At 40.8% G+C, this 18226-nt stretch overlaps 1 protein-coding gene across 1 annotated transcript in view; it reads right to left on the reverse strand.

Moving 5' to 3' along the window:
* The window catches only part of LOC130473210 (uncharacterized), a 123959-nt gene extending 107805 nt beyond the window's left edge, over positions 1 to 16154 (reverse strand). Inside the window, exons 1-6 of the mRNA XM_056844736.1 lie at positions 16132 to 16154; positions 7025 to 7220; positions 5860 to 5996; positions 2480 to 2571; positions 1625 to 1973; positions 511 to 543 (exon numbers count right to left, since the gene is read on the reverse strand). Of these exons, the coding sequence (XP_056700714.1) occupies positions 511 to 543; positions 1625 to 1973; positions 2480 to 2571; positions 5860 to 5996; positions 7025 to 7220 (807 nt within the window). The 5' untranslated portion in view covers positions 16132 to 16154. The remainder of the gene's footprint in view (positions 1 to 510; positions 544 to 1624; positions 1974 to 2479; positions 2572 to 5859; positions 5997 to 7024; positions 7221 to 16131) is intronic.
* Between the last annotated feature and the right edge of the window lie 2072 nt (positions 16155 to 18226).

Below are 18226 nucleotides of genomic sequence, written 5' to 3' on the forward strand. Positions count from 1 at the left end.
GCAGGGGGAGAGAGAGAAGCTCAGGGACTGAGGGGCAAAAAGGTGCTGCGGCTGCTGCTGCCGCCGGGGCCAGGCAGTGGCTTCTCCCAGTAGGGAGTCGACCCGAGTGCTGAAACGCACCAGCAAACACCCACGGCTGCTGCAAGGCTCACTTTTAAATTGGGACAAGGCAGGAACAGGAAAACCTGGGGAAGTTTCGGAAGGTGGTAGGTTGATCTTGGAGGCTGGCCACGACCATGCGTGTTGCCTGGGAAGATTCCCTACATTCAGGGGAGAATCGAGGGACAAAATTGCCATGTGTTTTCGACCTAGGTTAACTATGTTAAAATGGTTTATTCCCAAGAGAATCTGCATATGGTTGGGGTCCTAATATTGTTTTGGAAGGGAGATACAGGTGCATATTACTATGTTTTATGGAACAATCCAGCAACAACACATAGATTGGTCACTATGCAATGAAGTACAGACAACATGTGAAACTTTGAGGAGTTGCTGAGAGAAAGTTCTTACCTCTCCACATTTTATCTGCAAATTCACAATGGACTGAAAAGAAAAAAAATGTAAAGTGTTAATGTATCATAAAAAGTATTGTATGCCTAATAATCTTGGACAAAACTAGGATGGGTCTGTATGAACAGTTCTACTGATGAAATTTTTCACCGTGGCTTGTATCCCACCAAAAATTACTTTTTAACCTCCCCTTCCTGCTACTGTCCCCAAAGCCCCAGTGCTAATCATGCCACACAAATAGAAAACTAGCACAGTGGGCAAAGGGCTGTGCTAGATCCTTTCTCCAAGATGTGTTTTTCATCTGGGAAAACAGTTAAAGAAGAATGCTTCACCTTTAGTCAGTAATGCTATAATCCATTCTTTACTTCAGTTCACCCTTATTCTGCTACATGCATATATCCAACCTTAGTTATCATGTAACACTGATTACTTGTTAATTCAGACAAATATCCATCAATGGCAACCACAGGGGCAGGTTTGGTGATTCTGGGGCCCAAGGTAAAATTCCAGGATGGGGCCTCAGAATCACTGCCAGTCCATTGCTGCCCTGTGTGAGGTGATCAGGAATCATCACTGCCACCAGAAGCCAGCTACTCAAGCCTCAAACGGGGCAGGTGTGAACAGCTGCAACTGCAAGCTTGCTGCCCAAGCCTCAGACTTGGTGGGTATGAGTGGCGACAGGAGCCTACTCTTCTGCTCTCTGTCCTTTGGGGGGCAGGCCCATAGGTGGTAAGGGCCCCTCCAAACATGGGGCCAAGGGAAGCTGCCTCTGTTGCCCATTAGCTAAGACTGCCCCCAGGCAACCAACCCAGTAAGTGATCACTGCTGTCTACCAGCTATCAGATTAGGAAAAAGCATTACGCTCACACAAGGATACCAATAAAAAGGCATCCCCCTACAAATTCTACACACACACACACACACACACACACACACATGTACAAACACGAAATCAGAATAGTCACAGCCTGATGGTTGCCCTCCATAAGGTAATATTTAGCAGCATCTATGTGCATGTGGAGAATTCACAGGGATCCATTTTGGTGCTAAGGTGACATAAGAACAGATCTTTCATACATAAATACATCTTTTGTCATAAGAATTTCATAGGTACCTTCCTCCTGCTTTTCTTTGTAGAATTTCCTCTTTTGGGGTCTTCGGTTTTCTCAAGTGTCTCATTTTCTCTGTTGGAGTCATCGTTTGTCTCAGGTGTCTCAAAGTCTATCTCAGGCCCAATCAAGGAGTTGAAATCAAAATTTCCATCACTCTCATTATACGTGCCTGAATCAGTGGTGTTCTCAGAAACAATGGATGTTACAGAATCATTGGCTATCCCTGAGGTATTAGTTGTCATAGAACCATTGACAGTTCTGGAATCATTAGCTGCATCTGAATACCTGGGTGAGAGGGTTTTGCTATGAACGCCAACCCAATAGGTATCATAATCTTGGATAAAAGTTCCCCTAAGGAAAAAAAATGAGATATATGAAGACTGTGTGTGGCTTTTTTCTAACAAGATATTTTGACATTTAATAAGTGCAGTATCATTTCTTAAATTACTTTCAGCAGTAAATAGGCTGTTAATATGCTTAGAGAGGAGTTCCGTAACTTTAATTGCTAGGTTTCTATTCAACTGAACTATCTGTCAATTCAGGGCATAGACTCACCATGTTACCTACTTGTATGTTCATAAAGTGCCTGTGCCTACAGGGCTATCTTTAAGCCTTATTAATTTGCGTGTGTTCACCCTGTTTACTGACTCCCTAAACACTCACTTTTCTTAATTAAAATGGCTCTTAAATACTTCATGATCCTTGTTTGATACCATGCCCCTCCATCAATGTTTGTGAATTCCAAGTTTATGATCCAAAGCCTTAATCTAGTTTTTTGATCATTTATTTCAAGATGTTGCTTAAAAAAAGAGTTAGTCCCTTTATACATATCTTATAACAATAAATTTGCAACTTACACAAGTCGTATCTTTCCCGTATTACGAGGAGCAACCCAGGTAGTTTTAACTTGGTACTTTACTGTGGGATTTGTATGACTTACTGCTGAATTCTGAAATGAAAATACATATAAAATTGAAAATCATGGAAATGCGTGTATTTGCTCATGAAAGTCAAGGAATTTCTATAAATACAGTATCTGAGAATTACTATTATCTTGCTATTTGTGCCATTAGATCCAAAATTAATACTACTATTATAGCTATGCAATGAATTTTCAAATTTCACAATTCAGATTTTGCAATTTGATCTCAAAGTTTGATGTTTAAATTTTGGAATCAAAATTTGACATCACATTTTTACCTGTTTAGGTTTTTTTGTTCTTTATTTATTCAGAGGGACGTTTCCTGATAAGTTCAATGAATGAAGCTAGCACAACATTTACCAAGCACTGTTGCAAAATATCTATAAAATACTATTAAATATTGACAATTACAAGTCAGATACTGTCAAATGTTGACTGCTACTTCATATGAGGTATCAGATTTCATCAGAATAACTGAGTATCAAACACTAAGAACATAAGAAAGGCCATGCTGGGTCAGTCCAAGGTCCATCAAGTTCAGCAGTCTGTTCACACAGTGGGCAACTAGGCGCCTCTAGGAAGCCCACAAAAAAGATGACTGTGGCAGCATTGTCCTGCCTGTGTTCCACAGCACCTAATATAATAGGCATGCTCCTCTGATCCTGGAGAGATTGGGTATGTATCATGACTAGTATCCATTTTTACTAGTAGCCGTGAATACCCCTCTCCTCCATGAACATGTCCACTCCCCTCTTAAAGCCTTCCAAGTTGGCAACCTTCACCACATCCTGGGGCAGGGAGTTCCACAATTTAACTATGCGTTGTGTGAAGAAATACTTCCTTTAATCAGCTTTGAATCTCTCACCTTCCAGCTTCAGCAGGTGACCCCGAGTTCTAGTATTATGAGAGAAAGAGAAAAGCTTCTCCCTGACCACTCTATCCATACCATGCATAATTTTATAGACCTCTATCATGTTTCCCCTTAACCACCTTCTTTCCAAGCTAAACAACCCTAAGCATTTTAACCTCTCCTCATAGGGCAGTTGCTCTAGCCCCCCGATAATTTTGGTTGCTCTTTTTGGCACCTTCTCAAGATCTGCAATATCCTTTTTTTAGGTGTGGTGACCAGAACTGTACATTTAGATGTTGAATACCAAATATGCTATGCAGTAGAATCTTGATTACTATGTATGGATGTGAAAGCTGGATAGCGAAGAAAGCTAACAGACAAAAATGATTCATTTGAAATGCTGGTGTTGGAGGAAAGTTTTACAGATACCACAGATCACCAAAAAGACAAATAAGTGGGTTCTTAATCAAATGAAGACTGAACTCTCCCTAGAATAGGGTTGCCAGGTCCCTCTTTGCTACCGATGGGAGGTTTTTGGGGTGGACCCTGAAGAGGGCGAGGCTTGGGGAGGGGAGGGACTTCATTGCCATAGAGTCCAATTGCCAAGGTGGCCATTTTCTCCAGGTGAACCGATGTCTATCAGCTGGAGATCCGTTGTAATAGCAGCAGATTTCCAGCTACTACCTGGAGGTTGGCAACCCTACCCTAAAAGCTAAAATGACTAAACTGAGGGTATTGTACATTGGTCACATTATGAGAAGACAAGAGTCACTGAAAAAGACAATAATGCTAGAAAGGGTTAAAGGCAGCAGGAAAAGACAAAAGAACCAACATGAGATGGGTTGACTCAATCAAGGAAGCCACAGCCCTCAGTTTGCAAGACATGAGCAAGGCTGTTAAAGACAGAATGTTTTGGGGGTCATTAAATCAGAGGGTATCCATAAGTCAGAAGCCCCTTGACAGCACATAACACCTACAGAATATTGAAGGGTAGATTAATTTCCACCATATTGTGGATATAGCATTTTAATCAACTTGATGACATGCTGATGACCTGGCTGGTAATTTATCTAACATACCACAAAAAATTGTTTTATATTTGTAAAAGACAGGGTAAAGCATAAATGTACTCTTATGAATCCTAACACATCTTCTTAGTGATGTTTCATGCTCATCAAAAAAGTTTTTTAAAAAAAACTCTTTAATGAACGTAGCTAAAACCAAAAGCGAAAAGATATTATAAAAACTCAATTAGGGTTGTTTTGTTAATTTATGTGAGATCTTTATATCCTGCCAGATCTCCTTAGATTCAAGGTGGCTAACAAAGCAACAAGTCCCAAACACATCAAAACAAAATAACAGGCCATCAACAAGATAACAGCCCAGGCAGATCTGCCGGAAAAGTACCTTCCACCAAATGCCCTCTGAAATAAAAAAGTAAAAAAGTTTTACATTTCTTTCTGAATGCAGAGGGTGAAGATGCCCTCTGTACCCACTATGGTAAGCTTTTCTAAAGGCCTGGACCTTCCACAAAGAAATCCCATGGCTTGACTGTTTCCAGATGGACAATCCTAATAGAGGGTAGGGCATCACAAGGAGAAGGCTGTCTGAAGCGTAGATCTTACCTGCAGACCATGCCCCTAATGTCTGCATATTCATCTGGCCATCTGCAGTGAGCCATACTCATTCTTAGTGTGTGTGCTCTTCTACTTGATCAGAAAGGTGCAATAAGAATCATAGAATCATAGAGTTGGAAGGGACCACCAGGGCCATCAAGTCCAACCCCCTGCACAATGCAGGAAATTCACAACTACCTCCCCCCTCCACATCCCTAGTGACCAGAAGATGGCCAAGATGCCCTCCCTCTCATCATTTTCCTAAGGTCACAGAATCAGCATTGCTGACAGATGGCCATCTAACCTCCACTTAAAAACCTCCAGGGAATGAGAGCTTACCACCTCCCGAGGAAGCCTGTTCCACTGAGAAACCGCTCTGTTAGAAAATTCTTCCTAATGTCTAGATGGAAACTCTTTTGATTTAATTTCAACCCGTTGGTTCTGGTCCAACCTTCTTGAGCAACAGAAAACAACTCGGCACCCTCCTCTATATGACAGCCCTTCAAGTACTTGAACATGGTTATCATATCCCCTCTGTCTTCTCCTCTTCAGGCTAAACATACCCAGCTCCTTCAACCTTTCCTTCAACCTTAGCAGCATTCCTAATCCTGTAGAAAACCCTGGGCACACATCGTTGTAGGACTTTCTACTTACATTTGGTAAGCAAATGTCCTTAGCAGGGTCAACAGGAGAGATCCTTCTGCATGTGTACAGTGTACATGATTTTATAACATCCACATTGAACTATAGAGCTTGTGGGGGAGACCAACTAACTCAACATATTTGTTACATATTTAAGTGGTACCATTTAAAAGGCTAAATAAATTGTTTGAAGAAATGAACACATACCGAAATATTGGCACATGCACGGCCTTGTGTGTTTCGATCTATGATGCGAAATGTACCAACAGGAACATTTCCATGAAGTTCTCGTGCTTGTAACATAAATGCTTTAAATCCAGATGGCGATGTTCCCTCTAGAACCACTAGGGGAAATCAACAGATAGTCAATTATAAGTTTTCCATCAAGAACTCTTGCCATGGGGAGATTGTCTCAGACAGGAACACTGACCGACTGACTGGTCTATTATAAGCATTCATAAAACGTGTACTCCACCATAAACAAAGACAGTCATGGTGGGGTGAATAGCAATTAATTGTCGGCATCTAAAAATAGTTTAGACCAATATATAATACTAGAACTGAAGTGCACAGAAGATCATATTTGAGGGGAAAGGGAAGTGTGGGATTTTGCCTTTTCCAAGACAGATTTTTGACTACAGGGAAATGCTAGAGTTGCCAAACTCCAGGTGGGGACTGCAGATCTCCTGGAAATACAATTCGTCTCCAGATTACATGTATCAGTTCTTCTGGGGGGGGGGGGATTGATGCTTTTAGGGACGTTGTGATAATGTTCTAAAAGAAAAATGTTTTTGAGCTAATTCCTCTTTCCCCACCCCCCTACAATTAAAGTGGCATTTTACCCCAGAAATTTTGCTTAATAAAACCAAAGTTTAGATGTTTAGGAACCATCATTCTACATTGAGGACTTTGTTCTATGCTTTTTCTATGATTCTGAAGCACTATAGCATAACTGTAGTTCTAACTATATTAGACAGGTCTAATTTCTATACTCTTGAGTGTGATTCTAATCTGTGGCCAAACTAATCTCACAGATGATGCAGCACTATAGCAAAGTTGATACTGTCCAACAGTAGCATTTTCCCAAGAACTCATCCTCACAGACATTGCCTAGGCAATGCATAAAAAAATCAACAAGGGAGATAATATTACAGTGTGAATTATTCTATTACAGTTGGAAAATAATTTTCTGCTTTCTTTTATGAGTGCAACTGTCAGAAAACTTTTGACCACTCTTAATTAAAATGAGCTAGGACCAAAGGAGCTTCAAAAATTCATCAATTTCCTCAGTCCACCAGTTGGCCACATATGATCTCAGTAAATTTATGCAGTGTACTCTTGATTTACCATCAGCAAATTGTAGGTAATTTACCTTGTATTTCGTTTCCTGGATCATATCTGTCAAAAGACACAGATATAACACAAGGTGGGGAGGACTTCTGTGGTGCACCTCCATGGTCTGGTAACATGGAGTCACAAGCTATTGATACATCACCATACGGGTATCCAAGAACAGTGGTCGTGAATGCAGCACAAAATAGAACCACGAATAAAGGATATTTCTCCATCTGAGGAAAGAGAACAAGGCAAGCTATAAGAAAATGGTGGAGTTACTGTTGACAAGAACAAGAAAAGATGATAATGCCATTTATTAAGTGCTATCATTCCTCAGTGTGTGTATTTATAAACCCTTTTAATGTGTTCTGCAAAACTTACCCAGTCAAAATGGACCTTAAAGAAGTTAACTACTAGATTTGTTTTACACATACAGTATGAAATTGAGAGAGTGACTTCTCCAAGAGCACTAGTGATTTCCTAGTTGAGCAGGGATTTGAACTCTGGCTTCCAACATCCAACTAGGACACTCTGATACTTTTCACTGGACCACACAACCTTTATCAATCCAAATTGAAGTTCAAGAAATAATGTATCTTTTAAAATGTACGTGGGATATGCTACAGGTTCTATTTACAATTTTGATTATTCATAGGATGTTTTCCCCCAAGTATGACTCTGGGGCTTCTGGCAGAGTGTTATGCAGTGTATATATAGTTTAATATTTAAATAATTAGAATGAAGAACTTTTACCTCCCTGCAAAGCAAATCATGAATATTCCAAGAGGGCAAATAGAACAGAGGCAGATTCTGATTCCTAAGAAGGGATGTGAAGAAGGAGGTGGAACCAACCTTGTCCAAGCATCAACTCAAAAGTAGGAAGTATGAGAGCAACCCTTGAACATCCATGGGTTCCCATATTTTACACCTTGCCCAAGGTGCACAAGAGCCTTGAAAATCCTCCAAAGCAGCCCATAATATCTGCGGCCGGGGCTCTCCTAGAACCCACTGCCCAATTCATAGATTTTTATTTACAACCCTTTGCAAAAGATACCACCTCATATGTAACAGATACTAGAGACTTTATTTTGCAGGTAGAAAACAGAAAGATTCCTAAGGAAGCCGTTCTAGCCACATTTGATGTTTCCTCTCTTTACATCAATATACCATAGCCTCATTGCAGATTGTTTTGCTTCCCGTAATAATATGGACCCGCCCGCACATTTCCTCTTGAATTTAGTGGACGTGGTCTTCGAGAATAACTTTTTCAGGTATAGACCAGTTTTACCTGCAGACAAAAGGAGTCGCTATGGGCGAGTCCTGTGCCCCGTCAGTGGCAAATGTTTACATGATCAATTTTGAGAAGCATTTTTATAGACTCCCCCTTACTTAAAGAACACGTTCTTTACTACTGTAGATACATTGATGACAATTTTTTTATTTTGAAATCATCTGAGTCTTTTGAGATCATCCAAGACTGGATAAACTCCTTGTCACTTAAGGAGATCCCCTTTCTTGACGTGGTAGTATTCAGAACACAAACAGATCATTTAGCAGTTAGACCTTACAATAAGCCCACTGATAGAGGAGCAGGACTCCATTTCTCCTCTTACCATCCACTTCACCTCCGAAGTAACTTACCTTACAGTCATTTGCTAAGGTTAAAGCATAATTCCACATTACAACAGGATTTCCTGAAAGCAGCCAGTAGTTTAAATCCCAGGATGCAAAAACGGGGCCATCCTGAATACGCACTGTCACGGGCAGTGGATAAGACTATGAGTAGAGATCGTATGTCTTTATTAACTGCCACAAATGCCCCCTCTTCAGACAGAAAAAGGGTGTTTACTTCTTTACAATATAACCAGCTTACTTATGACATTAGAAGAATCATTTTCCGCTACTGGCATTTGCTACATAGAATTCCAGGCTGTGCTGAACCACCCATTTTTGGGATGAAGAAAACCACGTCTCTCAGGAACTTTTTGATTAAAACAAACTCATTTACAAAAAAAGAACCCTTTAATGTTCAAGGTCATCATAAATGTGGCAGGTGTTCCTCGTGCCCATATAACCTGCCTATCAAATGGGTAAGCTCTTCCTCCTCCAACTTTAGATATAGCTCAGAGACTTCAGTAATTGTTCCACACAGGCTGTGGTTTATGGGTTGGTCTGCCCATGTTCTTTTATGTATATAGGCTCCACCTCCAGACCAGCCCGCTTACGCATTGGTGAACATCGGGCAAGGATACGGGCATGCACTATGGAAGCGCCATTAGTGGCACATTATGTAGCCAAAGGCCATACGGATAGGGACCTTTTCTTTTTTTGTCTTATGGCAATTTTGCCCCCGTCCTTTCCACTCACAGGATATTTTAAAAAATCCTACTACAACAGGAAATGCGCTTCATTTTCATTTTCAAAACACTTTCTCCTGGAGGACTTTGATTTATACAGAATTTGATTTATCCTGTTTTCTGTAATGTTTTTTGTAATTCTTTCCTATACGGCTTACTACATGTTGCCCTTAACCCAATCCCACTTTTTTTTCTAAAAGCATATAGCCTCTTGTCCCCTTTAAGTAATTGAACTTCTCCATGTAACTCAGGACACACCTGGGGGCATTAGCACAATTAGAGATGCAGTTAAATCCTCCTGGTTCCTTTCCTTTAGTTTCAGCTGTAACTATTTTCAGCACAGGTTTCTGTTTATGGTTGTAACTTCCAGGTAGTGGCAGAAAATCTCCTGCTGTTACAACTGATCTCCAGCCGATAGAGATCAGTTCACCTGGAGAAAATGGCCTCTTTGGCAATTGGACTCTATGGCATTAAAGCCCCTCTCCAAACCCCGCCCTCTTCAGGTTTCCTAGTGATGTAATACCACTTTCTGCACTATATCTGTATTCCATATCATGTCTAATATGCTTTTTTATTCAGATTTCTGTAATCTGTTTCTTTTTGTGTAAAGCTTTGTTTTAGAGAAATAACAATACATTCAGGGTAATCTTCCTTTCAGGTAACTACAGTGTTCTAGCTCCATTTGGAAATACTGGAAAATGGGTCTTATGCATATACTCATTATTTATTTTTATTCTGCCTGATGCTTAGGTCAAAATTACATACGCATTGAAGGGTGAAATCGGAATGAAAGTCAGCCTTTTTGCAAGACCGTCAATCATTTCAGAAACTGGATACAAGCATGACCTTTCTGGGATTTTAAAAAAAATATATATTCATACCAACAGTGGGAAATGAGATGAAAAGAGTTTAAATTGACACGTGAATTTGGTCTTAGGTAACCAGGAAAACTCCTTCAAGAATTCCCAACTGTAATGCTAAGAAGCTTGTTAGCAGGTGGAGGTAGTTTTGCACTGTCGGATAAATGATGTAATTCATACCCTATCCAGCTCTAATTGCCATTTCACAAGTTCTGACTCTTGCTGTCTCATAGGGTATCAATCGGTTCAAGTCCAGGGGTGGGGGTGGGGGAACATCCTAGTCCAAGATTCTTTTCAAAGGGGCCAGGAATTTACTTTTTTTCTTTCTCTTGGTCCCTGTTTAGGATGTAGATGGAGCTGCTCTGGCAGCCAGAGACCATGCATGCACCTGCCATATTGAAAAGGTCTTAACAGGCTTTTGAGGAACTGGATAATTAAAGCTTGTGTGTGCCTTTTCTTACGGTATCATAAACAAGCAAGTGATATTAATGCATGCTTTAAAAAACCTTTATTCCTCAGAAAATGCCTAATTAAAAAAATAGATTAGGAATGTTCAAATCTATAGATCATAGTTATATATATATAAAACACTAGATAGATAGATAGATAGATAGATAGATAGATAGATAGATAGATAGATATAGTTATATATCTATATCTATATCTATATCGTTATAGTTATATATATATATATATATATATATATATATATATATATATATATATATATATATATATATATATATATATATATATATATATAGTTTAAGCTGCAAATTGTAAAATATTCTCATACTCTACTTTTTTCTTTTTATGGTCACATTGGCTGCTTCTACACAGAGGATTTTTTGGAGTGTCCATGCAAAGGTAACCCCTAGTAGTCCATCCCCAAGGTTTTCCCCTCCTTTGCTACACCAGTCTTTCCAAAGCATGGTTCAATCTGATCTTTTGGGAAAGATCACAGTAAAGGTGCATTTGCATGTTGTGTGGACCACAACATGAATTTCTGAAGGTCTCACCCACAAGAGTACCATTTTCCTTGCTGCAGCCCCACCACAGTCACCGTTCTCAACACCACCAGAAGGTTTTATAACACTATAACCATATACCTGTTAATGTTTTTTTGTTTTGTTTTTTTAAGCCATCTGGCAGCACCAGGGGAAATGATGGCTGTTGGAGGCTGAGTTGAGAAAACCATTAAAAACTGTGATATGGATACTCCATTGCGGCTGTGAACACCACTCCATTAACAGTGGCAATGAGCTTTACACAGAAAATTGTCTCTGTTTGGAAGTAATCATTTAATATATTACACAACCTATAAAACACACTGAAGGAAGTTTATACTTGTAGCTTGAATGCTGAAAGCCATTCTTTCTTGAAATTTTTAACTACCAAAGGAAACACAAACACTGGAGCTACATTAGAAGGGAGGAGTGTGAAGAAAACCTTGAAAAGGTTAGCAAATTAACCCTTAAAGCCATTTTTCCAAAAGAGACTGCTTGGGAGAATCATTTTTGGGGACACAAATTATGATATAACCCTGACCTGAAAAGTTAAAAGGCACTCCTGACTGTAATTACCAAATAATGCTGCTTAGAAAGAAAGAGAACACTGAGAAGAACAGGAAATTTACTGTGTAACATTAAACTGTAATATGCAGAACAATATTGAAATATTAATATTGAGAGTGGTGAAGTAGATGACTTGCAAGGAACTACAGAAGAGGTGAGAGAGAAAATTTACTTTCCCTTCTACTGTGATTTCTCTGGCTGTATGGTTTAAGGAGCAAGCGGGGTATAAAGCCATAGAGTCCATCCTCCAAAAGTGTCATTCTCTCCCAGGGGAACTGATCTCTGTAGTCTGGAGATTACTTGTAATCCTGAGAAATCTCCAGGTCCCTGGAGATTGGCAACTCTATACATCCCCCAACCCCTTAGGCTGTTCGGAGAAGCTGTACCCATCAAAGTTGAGAGAGTGGTTTGGAGGACGTTACTAAGGAGGTTCTGCCTGGCTCTTTGCTAGCTGGCCTGAACTGACAGCAATATCATGAGATGTCCTGATGGCCAAATGTATTTAAAAAACGGGCAATTCTAATTTGAACCCTGCAGCTCAGGACACTAATGAAAAGCCTGCTATCTTAAGCTAAAACGACCTTTGAAACACTAATATAATGTGAATGAGAATTTGGAACTGCTTTGAGTTCATCTTGTTAAGCCTTAAATTCCACTTCTAATTAGTTTAGTCCAAATGTACTATAAAAACAGAAGGGAGCAATGTGTGGTTTTTGTCTCATGAGCAGTGAGCTCAGCTTCCCCGCCCCTTCAACAACTTAGTATCCTGACATCAGATGTATATATAGGGTTGCCAGCTCCCAGTTGGGAAATACCTGGATATTTTGGGGGCGGAGCCTGGGGAGGGTGGGGGTTAGGAGGAGGGACTTCAATGCCATAGAGTCCAATTGCCAAAGCAGCCATTTTCTCCTGGTGAACGGATCTCTATCCGCTGGAGATCAGTTGTAATAGCGGGAGATCTCCAGCTACTACCTGGAGGTTGGCAACCCTAATACCAGTGATTCCAGTGCTGATTCAATTCTCAGGCTTGTCCCTCTCCCTTAGCCTCTTGTCTGCCTTTTTCTTTTTTTTAAGTATCTAACGTCCTGCAATGAACATTTACCTCCTTATTCTGTGTTTAAAAATGGAAAGAGGAAAGTATTCATGATGTTATAAGGGTGAGCCAATCCATGTTGTGTGCAGTGCACTGCCGGTTTCTGCAGCCAGCTGGCAAAACCGGTTTTACTGGAGTCATTATTTTTGTCTGTCAGGAGCCCAGTGATTTTGCAACCAGAATGTTTCACCGCTGAAATATGTATGTCCATGAGAGCTCTCAGATATCCTAATTTAAAGAAGGAATTTGTGGCATTCAAAATAGCCTGAGAAACCTGGTGAAAAAGAACCCTGTTCAATATAGTCAGTGGATTAATATGCTCTGAAGTAGCATTCCCCCTCCCCTCAAAATAAAGGCACACGGCATGCCTTCAGTTGTCCACTTCTGTTCCTAGAGTGGGAAGGGTATAAGCAGCTATCCTGATGAAAATGTAGAGCTCCTGAAAAGTTACAATTGTTTTTTAACAGTATGAACAAAAGGTTCGCAAAATGGTGGTACATGGCTGCAGAGGAATGCTGGGCCCTTCTCCTGAGCCTTAAATGGTCCTCTAACATGCAGACCTTCTGCAGCTGAATCTTTTCTTGGCATGGTAAGAGTTCCAGGAAAAGCTTACCCTGCCTAATTTCTGCTAGTGTTGGGGGTGGGGCAGGTTTGCTGCTATTTAGCCCTTTAAAAAATTGCTGAATGAATGCTTCAGCACTGGAGCTGTACAATAAGGGAGAACATAGCTACTACTGACCCCCCCCCCCCATTAAAATTACCATATAGAAACATCTTGCAGTTGTTGAAGGAAAATGCCCCGTCTTGGAGATTTAGTGAGACATTATTTACCCAGTGATTTACCTCCATGCCACGAAAAGCTTTAACTGCCCGTTTCCACACATTAAGGTTCTATTAAAAGAACAGGACATTTTTCTCCAGGTGTGTTGGCAACTCTATGATGGGCATGCAAATGGTGTTATTTATGGCTCATTGTATCATAACAGATTGGGTATCATGTAGGCTTACCAGGTCCCTCCTGTCCTTCGGCGGGAGGTTTTTAGGGTGGAGGTGAGGTGGGATTGCGCGCGCTGTCACGATTACTGGGAGTTTGAGTGGAAAAAGTGCTTGCAATGCAGCACTTCCGGTTTACAACCGGAAGTGAAGTACCACTGCGGGCAGGCGCGTGTGCACGTATTGCCCGCCGACCCTCAGCTGGTCGACGGGCAGCCAGGTGGCTTGGCAGGGGTTTGCCCGCTACCACCTGGCACTTGGCAACCCTAGTATCATGATCACTCTTTTACAACCACATTCTGCATAACAAATACGGCAGCAATGTATGTGCTGACTCAGAGAAGTATTGCATTTTCCCAGGCAGAAAACATTGTACTCTTAGCGCAAAAAACCACATTCAGAATGCCTACATTACAAGCACAACACTGAGCCCTGCATACAAGGTACATCAAATGCAAAAATATTGCACGAAAACTTCAGAAAGCCTCCGCTGCAAGAAAAAAAAGGGATTTATTATACCTTTTAAGTTTAGGGTAGGTCTATACCTTCAATTTCTGCTTCTCTAACGTAACTAGATAGGCAAAATCAAAAGCCGTCCTCCCTTCTCACATCACAAGTTTCTGATGTCAGCCTGCCCTCAGACTAGGGTACCAGCCTCCCAGTAGAAGCAGAGGATCCCCTGTCCCTTCCTTCATTTCCCGCTATCACTCCAAAAAATGGCATCACTTCTGGAGAAAAACAACAGTTTTACTATCATTTCCAGTGATTTCTAGAGAGGCTTGAAATCCCCCCATGTCTCTTCCCCCCACCCATCTCCTAATGGCTGCCAAGCCATGACTGGCAATCCTGCCTCAGACAGAATTGGGAACCCTTACACAGGTTCAGTCACACACTGCAGAAGATGTTCCCACCTCTTACTGATGTGGGGACAAAGTCCCATGACAGCGCTATCCCCAGGTCATCCCCTAACTCACCCCACAAAAATCAGAATGTGGACAGAGTATCATTTTCTTTGTCGCCGTTATTGAACCAGTTTGGATTCTTTATTCATTTATTTTTTTCATGTCTATTGGTTTAAGTGAGAAACAGATTTCTGCCTGCAATTCTTTTACTTTCCCGGTCAACTGGGACTGCATTTTCAGGGATTGTACTCACCTGATGGATCTTCCCTGCCACATTTCAGGCAGATAGGAGAAAGCACTTCCCATTCCAGAGACATCCTCCCTTGCACAGCAAGCACGGGGTGGGAGGGGGAGGGAGTGAAGTTTTCTCCTTTCCAGAAGAAAAGGCAGTCTTTTTTAAAATGACTGTGAAAAGCAGACAGTGAGGGGCCACAAGAATTTTAGAAATCTTATTTGTGATACTGAAGAATAGATGGGATATATTTCAGATTTTGATTAGTTAATTTCCTTATGAACATCGCTACAGAGAACCAGCCTCCCAGAATAACCAGCATTGGGGTGTGAGATGATACCAAGAAAGCACATGCCATAAACTCCCATGAATGTAGGTGTCAGCACTAGCAGGAACAAGTCAGGAAAAGGATGGTACACAGAAGTAAAGAAGCTTAATCTCTTGCAATATTGTTGTAAATCCAGTTCCCTGTGATTTTACTCGCCAGTCTCCTAGACCTTGAACAACTCTGTGGCTTGCTGGGATCTAAAGTGTCTGACAAGTCTGCCCTGCTCTCTTTAATGTTAGAATGATCGATCATCAGACATGTATCTGTCAACAGAGATTTCTGGGTCTAGTGAAATATTTGTACTCAGGACTTTTCTCTCACGTTTTCCAGAGAAATGGAGACATGAGGGTTTCCACAGAGTCCCACATGAATTGTGGGTTCAATCACAGCAGCTTACCTTTTCATCAGCTGGCTGAACTGTGTCGTATAGGTAAGAAAACTCTGGTATCAGTTCAGACTAAAAATAATATTGAGCCAAACCTAAATATAAACATTTGCCACCTTGATGAAAACAGGTACCACATCTTCTAGTCCCCTGGATTTTTCAGGTACATCGTAGCACCTGCTGCTTAATGTCATATACTAGGGTGGGCATTAAAGCTGCTGATTACTACCTAGTCTTCAATTTTGTCTAATACAATCCTAAATAAATTTACACCCTTCTAAGCCCGTTTACTTCAGTGGATTTAGAAGGGTATAACTCTGTTTAGGATGGCAGTGTTATACAAGCCACTAAGTACATCCACTGTCTATGAAAAATATGATACAGATTGAGCTGTTCCTTTTCAGAATTCCAGCAACCTACCTTAATGCCTGGTCCCTGGTTCAGTCAGCCTTGGTACCTCTGTACCCAGTGTGCTACAGCCTTGTAGTGTAGAAGTGTATGGGAAATGTGACAAATAAGAACGTAGGAGGATGAACCAGTTACCAGGTGGAGATGGAAAGCAGCCAATCAGCAACACGTGCATCTCCACCTCCCGAAATTAACAGCATGTCTGGTGAAATTATCTCTGGCACTAGTCATCCCTGACCTTTAAGCCACCTTTCTGTTGGGATCTGCAAAGCTTTATGTGCTACAAGTTTGGGGGGGGGGGGACACACACACTTTCTCACATTAACTTTTAGCTTCACATACCTTATTACCAACTTTCAAAGTCTTAGTCCTTACAGTGAATGGGGCATTCTAGTAGCCATGGTACTGCTTTATATTTTTTTAAAAATATGCTCTCTTTTTAAAGGTTTATGTGATTCACCACATTTTGTGTGATATTTATGTAAACTGACTATTCCTTTGTCAAGAAACTCCCAATTTTTTGTTCAAGCATTCATGATGTGTTCAGCATCCCTGCCTCTCATTTCTAGCCATCACTCAAAAAATGGCTGTTGGGCTGATAGCATGACATCACTTCTGGGGAATAACCATAGTTTCACCATAGAGTTTCCACCAATTTCTAGAGAGGCATGACATCCATTCCTCCCCATGTCCAGGCCATGCATTTTATGACTTTTCCATTGCATAATGGCCAAACTGAACATTATAAGACACATAGAGCTGCTACCACTTTCAGTCTCTTCCATCTTCCTTGTACCATCAGACACAAATAAGTGCAAGCTATTGTTCTAGGGGGGGAAATCCTCAGGCTTTCTTTGTACCTTGCTTTGCTCACAACTGGAATCTTATGTTGGTGCATGCTGCAGACAGTTCTGGAGAGGCAAAAGGATTTTTTGTAATATTCCATTGCATTTATTCATTTTTTTGTGGAGCAAGAAAATGCTGGGAAGTGGCCTTACAGCATTTGCCAAAACCGGTCCTGAAAGCTCTGTCTCAGACATCTGGGAATGCCACATGTTGGAGCTGATGCTGCAAATTGGTTTTGATGCAGGTACCATAACTAATTAAAAGAAATATTTCCCCAGCCCATACACACACAATACTTAAATGCAATTTCAGGTCAGCTTATTTGTCTTTTCCACCCCAGAATGTTGCCTTAGCTGGGGACCCTTGCTCTAGATCACTCTCTTGTTTTTCGAGCCAAGCTTCTGCAAGCATGAGGAAACATCCCCCCCACGCACCCACCCAGAAGGTATGGAATTATGGTAAAGTTTTCGCAGTCAAGTCTCAGCCAACTTATGGAGATATCACAGAATTCTCAAGGCAAGAGACGTTTAGGGGCCTGCCTGTCTCTGTGTTGCAACCCTGAACTTCCTTAGTGGTCTCCCTTCCAAAAAAATAACAAGTGCTGATGCTGCTTAGTTTCCAAGATTTGATAAAATAAGGTTAGCCGAGGCCATCCAGAACAGGGTTTAGGTAGCCCATATGGTTCTGGCTGTTGTGGGAGGGTTGATGCATTAGAGATGGTTTCTCATAGTACCTATCTTGATTATTATGGGTACACCCAGGCAAAAAATACACTTAACCATCGTTCTACCCAATTAGGGCCCTCAAGGCGATTAACAGTTTTAAACGATAACAGTTTAAAAACAATACATACGTATAAAGCCAACAATTAAAGATTTGGATTTTGATATTTGTTGCAGGGTTAAATTAGCAGCATCAAAGACGTAAACCTTGGTTTAAAAAACTGAATGATGGATTTCTTAATATTAAAAATAAGTATTTTTCTTGCATTAGCTGTGGCTCCTTTATCCTATGTTGAGTGATAATATTATGTTCTCCTCTCTCTGTTGTATAGTTACAAATGAAAATCTTCAGTATGTTGGGATTGTTCAGTTGCTTAAGCTTTTTGGAGGGATGTGGGTTGGCCTCCTCACTTTCAGTGATGAGAGTAGAGAAACTTTTCTGCAGACCCTTAAACCGCGTCCCTCCAGAACAATATTTGTATTGCTTTTACACAAATGATGCCAATTTTATTGACCAGTGCTCCAAAGAAAATCATGGA

The sequence above is a fragment of the Euleptes europaea genome, chromosome 2 (assembly GCF_029931775.1).
Source record: "Euleptes europaea isolate rEulEur1 chromosome 2, rEulEur1.hap1, whole genome shotgun sequence".
Classification (NCBI taxonomy): Eukaryota; Metazoa; Chordata; class Lepidosauria; order Squamata; family Sphaerodactylidae; genus Euleptes; species Euleptes europaea.